Source organism: Ambystoma mexicanum, chromosome 3p, assembly GCF_040938575.1.
Source record: "Ambystoma mexicanum isolate Mex_15411 chromosome 3p, UKY_AmexF1_1, whole genome shotgun sequence".
Lineage (NCBI taxonomy): Eukaryota > Metazoa > Chordata > Amphibia > Caudata > Ambystomatidae > Ambystoma > Ambystoma mexicanum.
Genome location: NC_090925.1, coordinates 767,318,554 through 767,336,941, shown reverse-complemented (window position 1 = coordinate 767,336,941; position 18,388 = coordinate 767,318,554). Strand labels below are relative to the sequence as shown.

At 46.5% G+C, this 18,388-nt stretch overlaps 1 protein-coding gene across 3 annotated transcripts in view; it reads right to left on the bottom strand.

Annotated features, from left to right (window-relative positions):
* Positions 1-18,388, bottom strand: part of THOC6 (THO complex subunit 6) — a 214,823-nt gene that overhangs the window by 152,947 nt on the left and 43,488 nt on the right. The window contains exon 1 of one of the 3 annotated variants that reach the window (XM_069651702.1): positions 12,969-13,120. The exons of 1 other annotated variant lie outside the window; for it this stretch is intronic. In XM_069651702.1, coding sequence (XP_069507803.1) covers positions 12,969-12,993 — 25 coding nt within the window. In that variant the 5' untranslated portion in view covers positions 12,994-13,120. Of the gene's footprint in view, positions 1-12,968; positions 13,121-18,388 lie in introns of those variants that run through there. One more of the 3 variants, XM_069651701.1, reaches the window with a different exon arrangement.

Genomic DNA, 18,388 nt, shown 5'->3' with positions numbered 1-18,388 from the left:
ATTGGTGTGGAGGTGTGCTGTTTTATAACAGTTTTATGAGGGCAAAGCGTGGTCACTAAGGAGACTTAGTAGGAGGATTACTACACTTGAAGTTTGTAAGGGCAAATAACGGGTAATATGCCTTTTAAAAACACAAAATGATTAAAAAAGGAGGGCGGACTATGTAGGGGTTTTATAGGAGGAAGCTTATTTAGATGAGGCATGGTTTATAGTGTTAGCAGTGGATGAGTTTGTTCATAGAGAGGTTCAACAAAAGAAGGAGCACACCAAGAAGCTTTACAATGGAAAGTGATGGCATTTGAAGAGGATGGTTACAGAGAAGACTTGCATCTTTTATTTATTTTCCATGTTTTATAAAGCACCAGCAAGTATAACAGGATACTTGAGAAGTGCAGAGGGCAAAAAAAAGTGGCGGGGTTGGATTATGCAAACAAGCATTAGCAATGCCAACAGTCTGGGCTTTTGTGTAGCCATGGGAAAGGCACTTGCCAAGCACTGCCCTGATGGTATTTAACTGGACATTGATGGTAGCAGGTGTAAAATGGTTCAAGTACCTGGGCATCTCCTAGCGGTGAAGTGAAGGACATGCAGAATGCTTATAAATCGAGTGGCTGAAGCCAGACCTGGTTAAGACATTTTTTGTTACACCAGTATGGTTTATGGAACATGTGGCGAAGGTGTTAGAGGGTGTGGAAGCAAGAGCAGATCATAGCTACACAAAGTGTGCAGTTATTGTCCGACACTGGCCAAGAGTAAGGAGTTTGTAGGTGGGTTTACAAACATATTAGAAGGTTGCTGATGAGTTGACTTTGCAAGGAGATGTAGTGTTGAGGGTGGCAAATGTGTGCCACTGGCGGGTGTGAGAGGGCTTGTTGAGGAAAGTCATTTGTGTGTGGCATTTACTAGACATAGGGCGCAATAGACTTATTGGTGTCCTAAAACGGATCATAAAGTCTAAGAATTGGACAGAAATTGCTTGTGGAAAATAAGTCTTTACATTATAGGAAGGTTCTAAAGCATCCTGTACCAATGTCAATAAGAGGAGGAAAAAATATCTGAAGTTGATTTCCTGTGTCCATTTACCATTACTATTTTCACAGCGATTTATGGTAGGGTTAACAGACCATTTGTCACAATGGGATGGAGACGCATTTTATGGATTTATAGGCTACTATCAAAATAGGCAATGTATGAAACTTTTATAGGCATATTTTTGGGAGGGAGATTTCCGGTGAAGACATTGATAAATGCATCCAATTTACACTGAATGAGATGCAATTTATTTTGGTGGAAAGCAATGTCTGTGTCTTTAGCATCCTCAGGCTATCGGTCAGGTAAGAAGATCAATGGCGTTTGGAAGAGGGAGGGTGTACAATTGACACACTGCAATTGTGTGTCCTTGTTAGAAGCCATGATTTAAAGTTAACCCACCACACCATTTTCAATAGCGGGCAAGACATCGTTTCAGTTACTTAGGGGGAAAGAGAGAGGGGTGGGTAGAAACAGTGATTTGGCAGATTGAAAAAGGCAGCATTTGAAGAAATGGTTTAGAAGGTCGGGGATAAACAGGCAGGTGACACGTCTCACTAGGATTGTTGCTGTGCAGGCAAGGAAAGAGATATTTAAGTTTTGACCATACCCACGTTTAGGTCTGATTTGGGTGAACATGTCAAGTTGTAAGCCACTATCCAGCCACAAAAAGCCGCTCGCCAACTGAAATCTACACATACACACAGCACACCATTTCTTACTCGACAAGAGTCAATTATCACTAGCCAATGGCAAGCGGCTAGTGCACATTGTGCACCCTGCAAGGTATACAGTTACTGTGGCAGTCAGTAAAATGTTTGCTCATTTTCCAGGAATTCCCATGATTGGCAAACTCCTTTCTGACACACAACCACCCAACTGTAAAGAGTTTCCTGGTCACCATTTCCATTGGCTGCGGTTCCGTTTTGGGGCGCATGTACAGGAGGTCAGGCATCTACCTACCTTATTTGTCACACATCCGCCTCCACCTTTCACAGAGTCTTATGAACGCAACCTGCGCGGGGTATATTTGCTTACTTAAGGCAGCTGCCTATTACTATACTTTAATAGCCTACTCCCAAGTAAGGCCCCACCATATCTCTGCATGAACACAAGTTAAGTTTAGCATGACAGAACACACTCTTAATAATAACCTTGTTGGCATCAAGGTGCCAGGCAACTAGTTTGCCACCTCCATTCCCTTACCTTTTAGTACTAAAACATTACCCTTAATACACAGTCTATTTTTGACTACGCCCCACTTGGCTCAGGATTTGCAGTCACACAATTAACATTTGCGAGTTTGACTTGCGGTACAATGTATAGAGATACCAGGCAAACTAACCTCCAAACTTCCAGGAGTGCTCGACCACACTCAAGTCCCTAGTGCAACCAACATTAAACTGTGTACTAAATTACAATTCTCCCAATCTGCATTAGAAACCCACTTCTGGACATATCTGCCTCTGCTCCTTTGTAAGGTATGGTCCACCTAACAGGGCTAACATACACCTATGCCATCACAAAGCATCCCCCCACACACCCCTGCTGCATCCCTTCTTCCCTCCTTGCCTTTGTAGTATCTGGTCTCCACATTGCCATGCTCTTATCTTCCCTGTGCTCACTTTTTTCCTTCAGCAGACGGAGGTCTGAATACGCCTGGCGGGAACACACTGCTCCACCCGATGGATAACCCAGGGCGCTCTGAAATTACTACAGTGGCAATTTGGCGCAGTATAAAAGCACATTACCATAGCAGAACTCTGCTAGTAGGGGCAAAAAGGAATGTTGGTGGAATATTGATAGGGTGGAGAATGTGGATGGAAAAAGCCCGGTGTGAGTGAAGATGTGCTTCCAAAAGTGGTCCTTGTTCCGTCGTTTACTTGCGTGAAGACCATGTCAAAAGGTGAGTAGCTCAACGCACAGTGGCAGCTGGTGTTTAGAATGAAGCAGGGGGAGCGGGGGGGGTCAGGGGGGCGTTCAGGCATCCAGGCTATAGGACCAAAGAACTGCCGACCCAGTGGGTTAGAGTACCATAGCTATTATTCATATTTAGTGTGGGTTATCTTCAGGAAGGGAAAGAAAAAATGGGGGATATAGGGGTGCACAGACAGGTTAAATCAAATTTAGAAAATAGAGATATTGTAAAGAAATGTATCAACAAGTGATAGTGTAGAAAAGTTACACATAGTCTTATGGTGCAATCGGGCTAATGTCACAAGGCCACTTGGGACAGAAAAACAGCACAAATCCAAAGCAGTGTATTACTACACGGCAGGCCCAGCTGCACTCAGTAGGGACATAAAATCCCTCTATTTTCAATTAAATTCACTTAGCTATTGGGTGCCTAAAAGGCATATATTCTGTGGGGTCTACACACCACAGAATATATGCCTTTTAGGCACCCAATAGCTAAGTGAATTTAATTGAAAATAGAGGGATTTTATGTCCCTACTGAGTGCAGCTGGGCCTGCCGTGTAGTAATACACTGCTTTGGATTTGTGCTATCTTCAGGAAGGGGATAGGGGCATCCGATCTGTAAAAGAGAAGAAGTGTCGCGCCCAGCCATAGAGCGTTCCATGCCGAGATGAAGGAGGGTATACAGGGGTGGAAATGGAAGGTTGCGTTTCTGAAATGTGCAGGGATTCCACAGTCCTTGGTTGTGCGGTTTGTGAACAAATTACGGCTATTTCAATCATTGTGTCTCTTCACAGGCTTCTTGGGATACTGCCTAAAATGACTATAGGCCAGTAAGCCTCTGGGGTGGAGTTGGTCAAAGAAAGGACAGAAGGGCAATCACAGGCTCGAGATGGAGAAATATATATACATACACACACACACACACACACACACACACACACACATATATATATATATAAACACACACACACACACACACACACACACACACACACACGAGAGAGGCCCCGTTGTGTAACATTTGCGATCTCATGGAACATGCGTGTGACTGCCCTGGTCTAAAAGGATGACTTTAGAGACCATCCTGGGGTCATCTGATGATCATCGAACTACACTAGAAGTCATTCCCACATCAGACGTCATCACGCTGTTAAAGTCATCAGCAAATATCTCAGAATGGTGGATGATGATTTGGGGATGAGCTTAGGATGACTTAATGAATATGCTAACATTATCCCCATTTTAGAAAACTCTTTGTTCCTGATGCTTTTAGGATGACCTACTGATCACTTCGAGATTGCACGTTTGTCCCTGATGATTTGGGGTGATTCTGGGATGACCTGCTGATTACTTCAAGAGCATTGCCATGAAACAAGTTTGTTCTTGATGATTTGGGGGGAGGGAGGGACTTAATTATTACTTCAGAACATCAGAGTTTGTAGGATGATATGCGGACCAATACAGATTGTTATTCTGCTTTCACTTAGTTGTACTTATGCTGAATGATCCCCCACTGTGGCAAGTGTAAAGCTTGAGACTATGTTGGGCCAAAGTAGAGGCCAGAGGCCTAAACATAGCATGCACCCGTGAGAATCCTTTGCCATCCCAGTCAAAAGCAGGCACCCATCACCCTCACAATCCCCTATGTGGCATGGATAAAGCCTGAGACTATGCTGGGCCAAAGTGGAAGAAAGAGGCCTAAACATAGCATGCACCCCCTGGGTGAGAATCCTTTGCCATCCCAGTCAAAAGCAGGAACCCAGCACCCTCACAATCAATACATTTCCATGCTGACTTGTTAGGTAAGAATTGGTGTTGTCCCACTGTGTGAGACTACACAACACATCTGCTTGGTATTAGGTAAACCCATCTTTTGGTATAGGTCTGAGCTACACAGGTTGGCAGTGTGACTGAGCAGCCAGGCCTATCTCAAGAGGGATAACTGAGCTGTAGAGCTGTAAAAATGAAATCTGTAAATACAAGTAGCCAAGTAACACTTCCAATCAAGGTTTCAGTTATACATAGTTATTTAACATTTTTTAAATAAGCGTTCTTTAGAAAGGCAATTCATGTAACAATGTAAATATACTTTTAAATTACTTTTCAGAATCAGAGCAAGTTGGTGGATAATCTTTGGATATGCTTCATACACAATTGCTACACCATGGGGTGACTTCAATCACAAGGACAGTAATGGCATTTTTATATTACACTTGCAGATTCTGAGGTTGCAGAAAGGAAAGGTTTAAGGAAGGAAAAAGGTTAAACAGGTTCTCAGTATATTTGAGGAGAAATAAATCTTCCAATGAAATCTAGACAAGCCTTTCCCAGCAGTAACCGTCTAAAACAAGAGCGACAAACCATATCAAAGTCAGTGGGCTAGAAGAGTCTGCAGGGACCCAGGACAGCCAAAGTCACTTTGAAACAGTCTATGGAGCTGAGGCACTTCTTAGAATCAAATGTCTTGCACGAAGTTAGAGAGTTTGTTAGAAAATCACTTGTAGGGTCGCAAGCTGTGAAAACAGAGTTTGAATCAACTCCAAGTAAGCCACTGCAATTCCCAACTGAGAAAAGCAAGGCTACAAGACAGTGAGGTAAGTACCCCAAGTCTAAACAGTACCTCTGGTTTGAAGAAGAGTGATCCAGCTGGCTTCTGTCCTGCTACAGCGTTGCAGACCCCGTATTCCTGAGCCTTAGTCTTGGGGACAAGAGGAAGGACATCTGTAGGGCTCCTGCGGTGGTACTTCAGGGGTCGTTGGCGGCTTCAGGCTCTTTTCATTTCAGCGGCACTTAGCGGGTTTCAGCGCTTAGTAAACAGCACTGTTGCGGCTATCTGGTACCGGTTGGGCTTCCTTCACTCCTTGGGCCTGGTGAGGGGACTCTAGCTCTGGTCGTCCTGCTTCTGGAGGGTCCTTAGGAGACTCCTGGAGCTTCTAGCCGGATTTCAGACGTTTCACTAGACTACAGATAACTCAACCCCTGGCACTTGGTTCTTGCAGCAATGAAAAAGTACAGCTAGACAGGGAAGATGGTCCAGTGGAGTTCGTCTCTGGGTTAGTTGGTCCCACTAACCCAAGGGGAGAAGTCCATTCTGGAGCTTCTCTGTCTGAAAAGGGAGTTTCAGCACAGCAGCAGGGCTTCACCAGGCAATTCAAAGGTCCAGGAGGATGCAGCAAGCTTCGTTCACGGTTCCTTCATCGGGTGTTTCTCCCAGTGGTCGACTCTGCCTCTAGACCTAAAACTCTCCACTTTTAAGCAGGTTTCTCCCATTCATGCACAGCCTAGGCTGTCAATCACACATCAGGGTCGCTGTCCTGAAAGGACAGTCAGCCAGCCAGCCATTCAGGACTGGTTGAAGTGCGCCAACGGCAAGACAAACAAAGAGCTTCAATCTGTTTGACGCACAGAGCAAAACGCAAGAAAGACCTCACAAACAGAAAATGGCAAAACAAGAAGACAAGGACCGTTTTGATAAAATGGCCACCCCTGGGTGCTATCCTGCAGCCGAGGGTTCGGCCTGCGGTAGAAAAACACAATGGTAGGACACATTAAAACACTGCCACTAGTCACTTGAATGTAGGTTAAGGGGCTACTAGGTAACCCCCCCAGCACTCCACATAAAATGGTGTGTGCTGGACCCACAAAGAGAAAAGGTAAGTAAAGTCATTTTCACTTTACAATTCTTGGGAACAGTAGTTCACACAAGAAAAGGTATTTTAAACCTTATGAGAAATCTATGTGTGTCAACATACAAAAAGTAGATGCATATGGAGTTTGTCAGACTCCCAAAATAGTGAAAACACATAACCCAAAGGTCAAAACACATGATGCAGTGGGAAAAGGGTCTCACGCACTCCAGGGTTAAAATTAAAAAGTCCTACAGTCCAGCAAAAGAGCTGGGGGTCTGTAAGGTTGAAGGGAATTAGCACAGAAGTGAGAATTCTCCCTAACATGAATCTACCAATATATGCGAGTATTCACATGAACTCCTTCACACAATATTCATGTTTGCCTTGCGCAAAATCCAATAACCAGCCTTAACATTTTATAAATCAAAAGCAGTACCCTCTATAACTTATGGAGCGGAAGCCATGTTGTAATTACCGTCCCGTCATCTGGCCAAAGCTGGAAGGGTACTACTGGAGAACCGTGCTTGGGCTACCCTCTTCTACGCCTGTTGCCTCAATCCGTAGAGAACTGAGCTTACTGTCCTTACAAGGGACAATGAACTGCAACTCCTTAAGACTCTACAGAAAATGCCTACTACCCACGAGCCCTATTCTGTACAAACTAATAAAATCCGAGATGGATACGGGCACAAATAGGATGCTACAAATTTGGAGGAAAGATGTGCTTGTACTAATCAAATCAATTGAGAGCGACGAAGAGGAACTGCTCTTAAATCCGTCAAAGATTCAGAGGAAAATTAAAGAACTAGAGATTGGATACAGACCCTGGACAAAGCTTCAGAAAACAAATAAACTCATCACCTACCGCGTAATACAAAAGAAACTGAACGAACTTCAGGGCTACATAAAACAATTTCCGAACAGACAAGCTAGAAATTGCCTCCTAAGAGCAAGGCTCAACCTGCTTCCAACTAATGAAATCAAAGCTATTAGAGGACTTTCAGATACTAGCAACTGTAGACTCTGTCACAACCCAAACTAAAAGGAAACAATACGGCACCTTCTCCTTAGCTGCATGGAGACAGAAAAACGTAGGACCCACTATATGCAATATTTTGCGTCTGACCCATCACTGGAGCCGGAACTCTGCTAGTGGTCAAGGATGATCAGCGGTGATAGGCCAACGTGGCTAATGGCAACAACAAAAATACTCCATCATGTGCTGAGTCAACTTGAAACCATCCTCGAATAAGGGCTCAAAAACAACGTATTCGACCAACAAAAACCAAAGGGCCGCAGGTCGGCTGAAAACGCCAGCTAATCCGTGTAAATTAAATAAACCCGAAAGTCAACCTACTACTGTAGTTAACGTTTTGTAAAAATCATTTATTTGATTAAAACAAATAAAAGAAAAAAAAAAAAGAAAAAAAAGAAAAAAATCCAATCAACAACCAAAACGAAAAGTACCTCCAGGATAAAATAAATCAAAAGAAAAGGATCCAAAAAAGAAAGGAGCAATAAACAAACGGAACCACAAAATCCCATCAACTACCCACAACCTACCAAATACAAGCAACAACAAACCACAAACAGCAAAGACTAAACCCAAAAGACCATGAAAAACACCAATCGAAAGAGGATGCCCACTAAGGAACACAACCCAAGCATCATGCCTCGCCACAAGAAAGACAAAGAAGCCAGAAAAGACAATAGAAATAATAAGAAATCCCAAACCACTCGGGAAGGCACGGACCAGCATGATCCCACAACCCCAAAAAACTCGACAAATATCTGAGATGGCCCAAGGAGATCTACAAATAATAGAGCAATGACAGACTATAATGCTTGCTACCTGTCCACATACGACTACGTGATAAACAAAAACAGCACAGCAACAATGAACCGACAGCCAACAAGCTTCACGAATACAGACCCAACCAGGACAAACAACGGATGACAACTAATAAACCATCCCAACCCGGTCTCCACCATGGACAATACCTCAACCAGAACAAGGAACAAATTGGAAACCATCACACTCACTCTACACCCCCTATATCACCAAGACTGGAACAACAGAGGGGTAGCGACCCTATTTACCACCCGGAAATGAACCAACCCCACCATAAACCTGATCGGTCTACTCGACAAAGAGACTGATCAACAAAGAACCAACCCACCCAAAAGACAACCGGGAAAAACCCACCTGGAATGGAAACCCAACTAACACCACACTGGTCAGAACAAGCAATACTAACAACAACACAAAAGGGAAATCCAGCAAACTACACTGCAGCCTCCTCAACATTAGATCCATGGCAAAACAAACAGAAACCAAGGACCTCCTAAGCAAAGGAGGCACAGACATGCTCTTCCTTACAGAAACCTGGCTATCAGACAACTATAAAGCCATCGCGAACGAAGCAATACCCGACAATTATAAATTAATACACGCCAACAGAGAAAACCGAAGAGGAGGTGGAATCGCAATTATACACAAAAAACACACCTGAGCATCTCGAATCATCACAACCAACGCGGAAGACTATGAATCCCTCCTAAGATCTACAGATCATCTTCTTACAACCCCAACTTTGCAACAAAACTCGTGGACGAGGCCGCCATGCTATCAACCCACCACGACAACCTAGGTGAAAGAGATCCCACCGATAAGAACATAGATACAACAGAAGACACACTCAACAATTGGATCACCAAGCCCATTGACCAATTAGTACCAGCTAAAACATTCAAAGCAACACCACCAAAAAAACTGGCAGCAAAATGGTTCACAGAAGAACTGAAAAAACACCAAAAAACAACCGCAAAATGGAAACAAAATGGAGAGAACAATACACCAGACTAGACTAAATAAAATAAAGACAACTCAAACTGTACAAAGCAACAGTCCTCAAAGCAAAAAAAAAAAAAAAAAAAAACTACTACGCCACAAGAATCGGCAAACAATTCATAGAAAGAAATCCATCACCCCTACACAAACACTTTGTGAAAGTCACTTACACCAGAGCAGGGTCTGTGTAGTTGCTGCACAGCAGTTACTGCCTTTTATCGGGCATTAGCCCGCGCAGGTACTATTATATATGTAGTCACAACAGAGCAGGATGTGTGTAGTAGCTGCACAGCAGTTACTGCCTCTGCGGGCATTATCCTTGTTAGGCAGAAACCTGTGCAGTTCCCTTAGGGAACACTGCAAAAGATTTAAGACTACAGGTGTTGGCAGTAAACCCACTTGGTAGCAGTCTGTACCACCCAGATTTACCTGGTAGCTGTGGCTGAGCAGTCAGACCTCTCTCAAGAAGAGTTAGGCAGTATGTAAAGTATACACAATAGGCACTCAGATACACTAATACAAGCAAACACTGACCAGAGCTTTGGTATCAAAGTATATAATTATTTATTTAAAAACACACGGTTTGAAACACTCCAGCACTCTTGTTGTAAAATATTCTAAACACAGTTACTATTGCAATATATACACCCCTTTTTCCTTATCAGATAAGTCACAGTAAAACACCACTTATTTTCATACAGAGGCGAGCGCTTAACTAGATGGCACTCCAATAAGTTTGTGAGAAAGGGAGGGAAAAAGACAGAATATGGAAAGGTACACCACTCTAAGATTCAGGAACACTGTTAGCAAGGCAGAAGAGCAAAACGTCACTGGTGAGCCAAAGTCCAAAGGCTGGGCCCACTCTTAGAGAGAGCAGAGCACAAATGCGCCCAAGATCACACAGTTACACTAGGCTTAGAAAGTCTTGCAGAGAGTTCAAAGGAGGTTAGAGAGGCTTTAAGAAAGTTTAGCCAGGGTGTCCAAGGCTAACCCAGGTTCGAAAGCCGGGGGCTAAATCTACCCCGTACAGTCGGTAGCAAGGGAAGCCGGGTGGGACACGGTACCTTAAGTGGGAAGGATCCTCCAGCGGTGGCAGTTGTTCCTGGCAGTGGGTGCAAGTTGCGTCGTCGTCCAGGGGAAGAGAAGATCTCGACTTGGAGGAAAGATGAAGGTCGTTGCACTACCAGGGAAGAAACCAGCCGCAGAGTTTTCTGGTTAAAGGTGGTACCTTTGTTCGCGGTCGTGGTAAAATGTGGTATCCCGGTTGCTGGGGTGCTTGGCACAGGCAAGGCGGCCACGAGGTACGTCGGGAAGGCGAAAAGACGGTGAAACTGGTTATCCCCACCAGTCAAAGGAAGAAGACTCTCCGGCGGGAGATCTCCTCTGTCGTTGGGAAAAGTGGTGAGACGGTCCAGCAGGGCTCCACCGGTGGTGGTGTTGTGGCAGGTCGGCTCAGCTTCTCCCTCATCGGATTCTTAGGTCCTGTGGCGACTTCTGAAGTTCCAGTCCCCAAAGCCCTGCTTTCATGCAGAAAACCCCCATTCACTCAGCCAGCTGTCACTCAAACATGCTAAGTTGTGAGCCGGCCGGCTCACCACTTGGGCCAATCAGGACGGAGAGCGACTTGAGTTGCCTAGGCAACTCAGTCCAGGGTGCCTAAATTCCCCTCCACCCCTCCTAAGTACCCCAGACAGAGTGGCACCACTTTGGAGGGCTTCTGTGGAGAAGCCCGCCAAAAAGTGGAACAAAGGGCTCGACTTGGGTTGGAGTCACAGAAGAGAACACAAACGCCATTTTAGAATCAAGTTTTGGCAAAAATTACCAACCGGAGAATTAATATTAATTAAACCGGCGGTATGGTCGAGGCTACCGTAAATAATTAAATAAATGTAGTAGCCTAAAACAATGGGAAATCCCATAGGAAAATATTCGCGGTTGAATATAAAAAGTAGTATCCACTGCCACCAGCCAAAACTCGATCAGGGGGGACGGAGACGTGCCCCCTCGACTAACAGACCCCGGGGCAATTGGATTGCCCCAGCCAGTACGTTCCCAATATGATGGTTTGTACTGGTTCTGTTCAGAATTTAAGACTAGTTAAGTCAATGGTGACTTTACATGCCCTGGGAGACAGTAGTCAGTCCCAGGGTATGGAGTCTATACTGGGGGGTCACTATGACACCCCTGTGTCACTGCACTGAGGGTGCTGTGTAACACATATCACAAAAACACATGAAGCCCTATGGAGTAAAAGACCCCATAGCCCATTAAACACATCTAGATTCAAAGAAACACACTCAAATCATGCCCAAGAGTGAGGGTAAAAGAGTCTCACTCTTGGCAGGAGAAAAAAATAAACCCCAAAAATCCAGCAAAGCTGCTGGGGGACTCACTAGGTTAGGAAATTCAGCCTAAACAGAGAATTCTCCCTAACAATCCTGCGCAGGTATAATTATATATGTAGTCATTTGCACCAGAGCAGGGTGTGTGTAGTAGCTGCACAGCAGTTACTGCCTCTGCGAGCATTATCCTGTGCAGGTATAATTATATATGTAGTCACTTGCACCAGAGCACGGTCTGTGTAGTAGCTGCACAATAATTACCGTGTCTGCGAGCATTATCTGGCACAGGATTTATATATATAGTAACTTACACCAAGAGCAGGGTCTGTGTAGTAGCTGCACAGCAGTTACTGCGTCTGCGAGCCTTAGCCTGCGCAGGTACTATTATATATGTACTGGGTCTGTGTAGTAGCTGCACAGCAGTTACTGCGTCTGCAAGCCTTAGCCTGTGCAGGTATTATATATGTACAAGGTCTGTGTAGTAGCTGCACTTTCAGCAGTTACTGCGTCTGCAAGCCTTAGCCTGCGCAGGTATTATATATGTAGTCACTTAAACCAGAGCAGGGTCTGTGTAGTAGCTGCACAGCAGTTACTGCGTCTGCAAGCATTAGCCGGCGCAGGTATTATTAGTTATGTAGTCACTTACACCAGAGCAGGGTCTGTATAGCAGCTGCACAGCAGTCACTGACTCTGCAAGCCTTAGCCTGTGCAGGTATTATTAGATATGTAGTCACTTACACCAGAGCACGGTCTGTGTAGTAGCTGCACAGCAGTCACTGTCTGCGAGCATTAGCCTCTGCAGGTATTACACCAGAGCACGGTCTGTGTAGTAGCTGCACAGCAGTTACTGCGTCTGCGAGCCTTAGCCTGTGCAGGTACTATTATATATGTACAGGGTCTGTGTAGTTGCTTCACAGCAGTTACTGCCTCTGCAGGCATTGCAAAGCCTGAACCGTACCGTAAATGAGCTTCGGAGCAGCTACTGCGTCTATGCCAACAACAGGCTGCCCCGTGTAATTTCAAAACCAGACGTGTGCAACACAAGGAATTAGTCTTCAACGTGCATTCCTAGAGGTTGCAAAACGGCTCCTCTTAACAATATAACAAAGGGATAAGAACGTCTAAGTCGATGGATGGATGGATGCTAAAAGAAATGCATATAAAATTCACTACAAGATCTGGATCGCATGGACTCACCTGATGCTGCCTGGAAACGGGACATAAACGTTTCGTAAAGGGTAGTTTTCTAGTTCCCACTCAAGAAACAGACAATAGCAACACTCCACCTCAACACGTGGGCTACTTTGCGTCACGTGGGTTTAAATGTCGACTTCATCACGTGGGCTGCTCTGCATGACGTGGGTTTCAACGTTCACGTCGTCATCATTTTTGCACGAGCTGGAAGGCAAGGCATTGCGAGAGCGGTTCGTCCGTTGTAAGCAGTGGTGGAAATGGAAAAAATGTGGTGGGGGATCCCACAAGTGCCGAGTGGGGGAGGAGTTGGGGAAGAGGGGGCGTGGTCTAGAGGGGGCGGGGTTGGTAGTGGCCAGCCGATCAGATAAATACTTTAAAAAAAAAGAAAGAAAAAAAAGCACCCATAAAGGCAACATTGCATTTTACCACAGGGCTTTAAGTGGGACGGAGCCTGCCGGGGCTGCTTTGAGGCGGGACCCTGTGGGGCCCACGGATCTCCCCTGCCAGCCCTGGCCACTACACAAAAATGATTTTTTTCTGAAGCCTGAAGCTCTCTCTCGTGTGTGAAAGCTTCAGGCTCCAGAAAAAAATGCCTTTCAGCCATAATGGTGGTGCCGCACCTGCGAGGCATCCCTTTAAGCAGGAGATGCCCGTGGGCCGGTGCCACCATTGTGGAGAGAAACGTGAGGCCACTGTAAGCTGAGGCCGTCTTCAGGAAAACGGCCTCAGCTTCCAGCGGCCTCACCCTTTCAGCCTTAATGGTGACGCTGCCCCTCCCCAGCTGCCGAGGGGAAGCGTCACCATTAAGGCTGAATAGAAAGTAAATGCAGAGATCAGCACCCTCTCCCCCATGGGAGAGGGTGTTGATCACTACAAAAGGATGCCTGGCAGGGGTGCCAGTAGCCCATTGAGCCGGGGCTCTTCAGGGGGGCGTGGCCTAACAGGCCAGCAGGACGCCTGCAGTTAGGCCAGGCCCCCTTGATGAGCCCTGGCTCATTTTGTTGTGCCAAAAAAAGAAGAAAAAAAAAAGAAACGCCCGCGAGGGCAGCATTGCCTTTTATGCGGCTCTGGCACTGGTGTGTAAAGCACAATGCTCGCTACATGTACAACTGATTCCTTTCAGTTGTACATGTAGTGAGCATTGTGCATTACACATCAGTGCCAATGCCGCGGTAAACGGCAATGCTGCCGTCGCGGACGCTTTTTTTTCCCAGCGGTTCATGGGCTTTGGCGGCTGACTCTGGCCGGATCCCGAGATCCGGCTACACATCTGGTGCCGGATCTCGAATCTGCCGAGAGCCGGCCCAATGACCAGCACTGGTTGTAAGGCACATTTCGTATGGTTGATACTAGTTCCCATCTGAGAAACGGACCATCGGTTGTTAGGGCCATTTCTCAGATGGGAAATAGCTGCTTCTGTTTGAGTGGGCTAGTTCCCATTAGAGAAATGGCCCTTTTTGCTCCCCTAGTGGCCAAGTCCTGCATAATAATGGGAACTAGCCTGCTCACACTGAGAAGGCTAGTTCCCATTAGAGGAATGAACTTTTTACCTCTAGTGGCCAAGTCCTGCATAATAATGGGAACTAGCCCACTCACACTGAGAAGGCTAGTTCCCATTAGAGAAACAGCCCTCCTACCTGGAAAGGCAGAAAAGTACGTCTCGTCTAATGGGAACTAGCCCACTCACACTGAAGCAGCTATTTCCCATTAGAGAAACGGCCCTCCGACCTGCAGAGGCCGAAAGGTCCTCTCGTCTAATGGGAACTAGCCCACTCACACTGATGCAGCTATTTCACATTAGAGAAGCGGCCCTCCGACCTGGAAAGGCAGAAAGGTCCCCTCGTCTAATGGGAACTAGCCCACTCACACCGAAGCAGCTATTTCCCATTAGAGAAACGTCCCTCCGACCTGCAGAGGTAGAAAGGTCCTCTTGTGTAATGGGAACTAGCCCACTCACACTGAAGCAGCGATTTCGCATTAGAGAAACGGCCCTCCGACCTGCAGAGGCAGAAAGGTCCTCTCGTCTAATGGGAACTACCCCACTCACACTGAAGCAGCTATTTCCCATTAGAGAAACGGCCCTCCGACCTGCAGAGGCAGAAAGGTCCTCTCGTCTAATGGGAACAAGCCCACTCACACTGAATAAGCTATTTCCCATTAGAGAAACAGCCCTCTGACTTTTCTGCAGTCCTCCTCGTCTTTCCAGTACCCTTCTCTACTTTTGATGGGCTAGTTATTAGGTTAAGATGTACAACCAGGCACCAGCTAGCATACTACTTAATGGACACAGGCCTTCTTCCACAGCATTTACCTTATTTTCAGGGTCCACCTTCTGCACTTCTTCCTTCCTCCACCTTCCTTTTCCTCCACCTTCCTTTTCTTCCTCAGTACCTTTCCAAAAATGTTCCTCCATCAGTGGCCCTCATCTTCCTACACCAATTTTGTCTGTACCTTTTAAACTGTTCTCCAAGTAATTTCCTCCTTTCTCTTGTGTCTCACCTTCATTCTCTCCTTTCCCCCTTGCTAGTTTCCCCCTCTTCACGCTGCTCTCCCCTTTTCCTTCTTTTGACGCATCTTCACCTTCCTCTCCCATTCACCTCAAGTCTTACTCTCCTTCAATGCCCTTCGCCTTCCTTCTTCCTGTTTCACTCCGCTCTTTACTGCAACGCTTTTTTCCAAACTCCCATACTAGGCCTTCTACCAAAGCCTCCCTGTATAGTCCTGCCCCTTTTGATACTGGAAAAAGAAGAGTGTTAATTAATGTGCCCAACTCCTTGTGTGTACTTGACAAAGTGATTGGCTCTTCCGAGTAACTCACCATCTTCAAATCTAGTGATTCGTATCAGTTATAAATTGTCAGCTGCCAACTTGCAGTCAAGCAGCGCCGTCATGGTAGCTGCCTGACCCCACAATGGTGCCTACTGCAGGCAGCTGCACAATAACTCTGCCAACCTTGAACCTCCTCATCTGCCAACTACATTGCATACCCAAGCTGAAGTAGGTCTTTTCCACAGTCCATCCTGCAGACTATGTATTCAAATGTACTTTTAGTGGGATCAAAGACGATACCCACAGATCTTTTGGCCTTCTAATGCAGAGTTGTTCATTCTTCAAAACTCTACCAGGTCTTGAATTACAGACTGGTACCTGGCAATGGATAAAGTGGATAGGGTAGACGCCTTGGGAATACCTTATATACTGGCTATTATCTTTCTGAAGGTACAGCCCCCCCTCCCCAGGGTCTCGTGGCTCCATTCCCATATGTCCACCTAGAAACACAGTGACGGTTCTCTCCTTTTTTTTATGCTGTCACTCACTTCCTTGTTGTACTCAATATGCAATTGTTTTCATTAAAACAGTTTCATATTTTCAGTCATTTATATTCCATGAAAGTATTTATATTGTTAAAGTAGGCCTTATTTTCATTTATTATATTACTCGAGTTATCAGTTCATGGTTCTTACATATTTATCATATTCCAGATTTATTATAACCATTTAATTCGACCAAAGTGTGAAATATCTTAACCGTTGGCATAATTATGGATCTATGTGTTGAAATTGAACCTGGAGTAGTTGAATTTTTTCCAAATGTTTTTAACCTAATTTTTTTTAATGTCAGATTTTGGGGTAGGTCGTCCCGCCACCACACACCCCCGCCACCCCTTACACAATCCAATATGGCCTGACCCCAACCCACCATCTACCATCAGTGGTATAAAAAATGTAAAGAAATGAGGGGAGGGGGCAGAGGATTTTCAACCAGTTTGGGGAGGAGCGGGGGGGGGGGGGAGGGGACACGACCAAAATCCATAAACCTATAATTATACTGTTAAATGGTGTTATGGTCACTAATAGTCTTAATACAAATCGGCCCCTAGGAAGGGGCAAATGTGTTTTTACTGGGGTATGAGGGTCACTAGACCACCAGGGATGGCTTGGGGGGGGGGGGGGTAATCGGAGCGTGATAGTAATGATTTGTTTTTGCTGGGCTGAACATAGGTAATTCATGTTTTTTGCTCTGTTTACAGGCTTCTTTACGCAAGGAGCTGCAACGTTATGCAAGTCGTTTTTTATTCTACGGGATTGGGCAGTCTGGGGAGGTATTTTGGTGGGCTGGGACACAAATGCAGGGTCAGGCCACAAATTCCCACCATGCCAGCAAAACATTGGTGTTTCCCTGGGAGCTGCCGTCTCCCATGTGGGTTGACTGTCCGCAAGCCCAGGCTGCACCTCCTGGCTGTGCTGTGTTACAGATTTCACCTCCGGGGAAGAATGGGGATCCTTCGCCTCCGAGGAGGAATGGAGACCCTGCCAGGGCTCCCCAGAACTGCAGCTTGACTTGGGGACGGTCAACCCACATGGGAGATAGCCACCCAAGGCCAGGGGCAGCACTGCCACCTTCCTGGAGCTCTGGCTTGCCTGCATTACAGCTTCTCGGACCCAGCCAGGGCTCCCTGGGACAGCCGCTGTGCTTGAGGACGGTAGACCCAAATGGGAAACGAATGCCCAAGGCCATGGACAGCACCCCCAACTGTGCTGGAGCTCTGGCTGGGTTTTGTTGCATCTTCACCCTCTGGGAAGGACATGGACCCTGCCGAGGCTCCCTGGAACCGTTGCTGGGTTTGTGGACAGTCAAACCACACAAGGGACAGCCACCCAACGCCAGGTACAGCACCCCTGACCATCCTGGAGCTCTGGGCTGACCTGCATTATACAATTTCTCTCCATGACGGGTACCCTGCCGGGCCCCCCTTCGGCTGCCACTGCACTTGGGGATGGTGGACCCACATGGGAGACAGATGCTGAAGGCCGGGGACATCACCTCCAGCTGTCCTTGAGTTTTGGCTGGGCTACATTACAGCTTTTCCCTTCGTGGAGGTATTGGCACACTGCCGGGGCTCCCTGGTGGGGGAAATCTGTAACAGAGGGCAGCCTGAGCTCCAGGATGGTTGGAGGTGATGTCCCCGGCCTTGGACGGCTGTCTCCCATGTGGGTTGACCGTCCCACAGTCCAGCAGCAGTTCCAGGAAGCCACAGAAGGGTCCCACTCCCTCAGGGAAGGGGACCCTGTCAGGGCTCACTGGGACAGCCGCTGCGCTTGGAGATGGTCTCTCCATATGGGAGACAGCTGCCCAAGGCCAGGAACAAACTATACAGCTTCTCCCTCTGGGAAAGGTGGGGGACCCTGCCGGGGCTCCTTGGGAGTGCCGCTGCACTTGGGGATGGTGGACCCACATGGTAGAGTCATCCAAGGTTGGGGACATCACCCCCGACCATCCTGGAGCTCTGGCTAGGCAGCATTACATAATTTCCCCTCAGGGAACGGATGGAGACCCTGCTGGTGCTCCTTGGGACTGCCGTTGAACTTGGGGGATGGTCAACACTTTTTCTTTTTCACCCAGGTAGGTACACCCACACATGA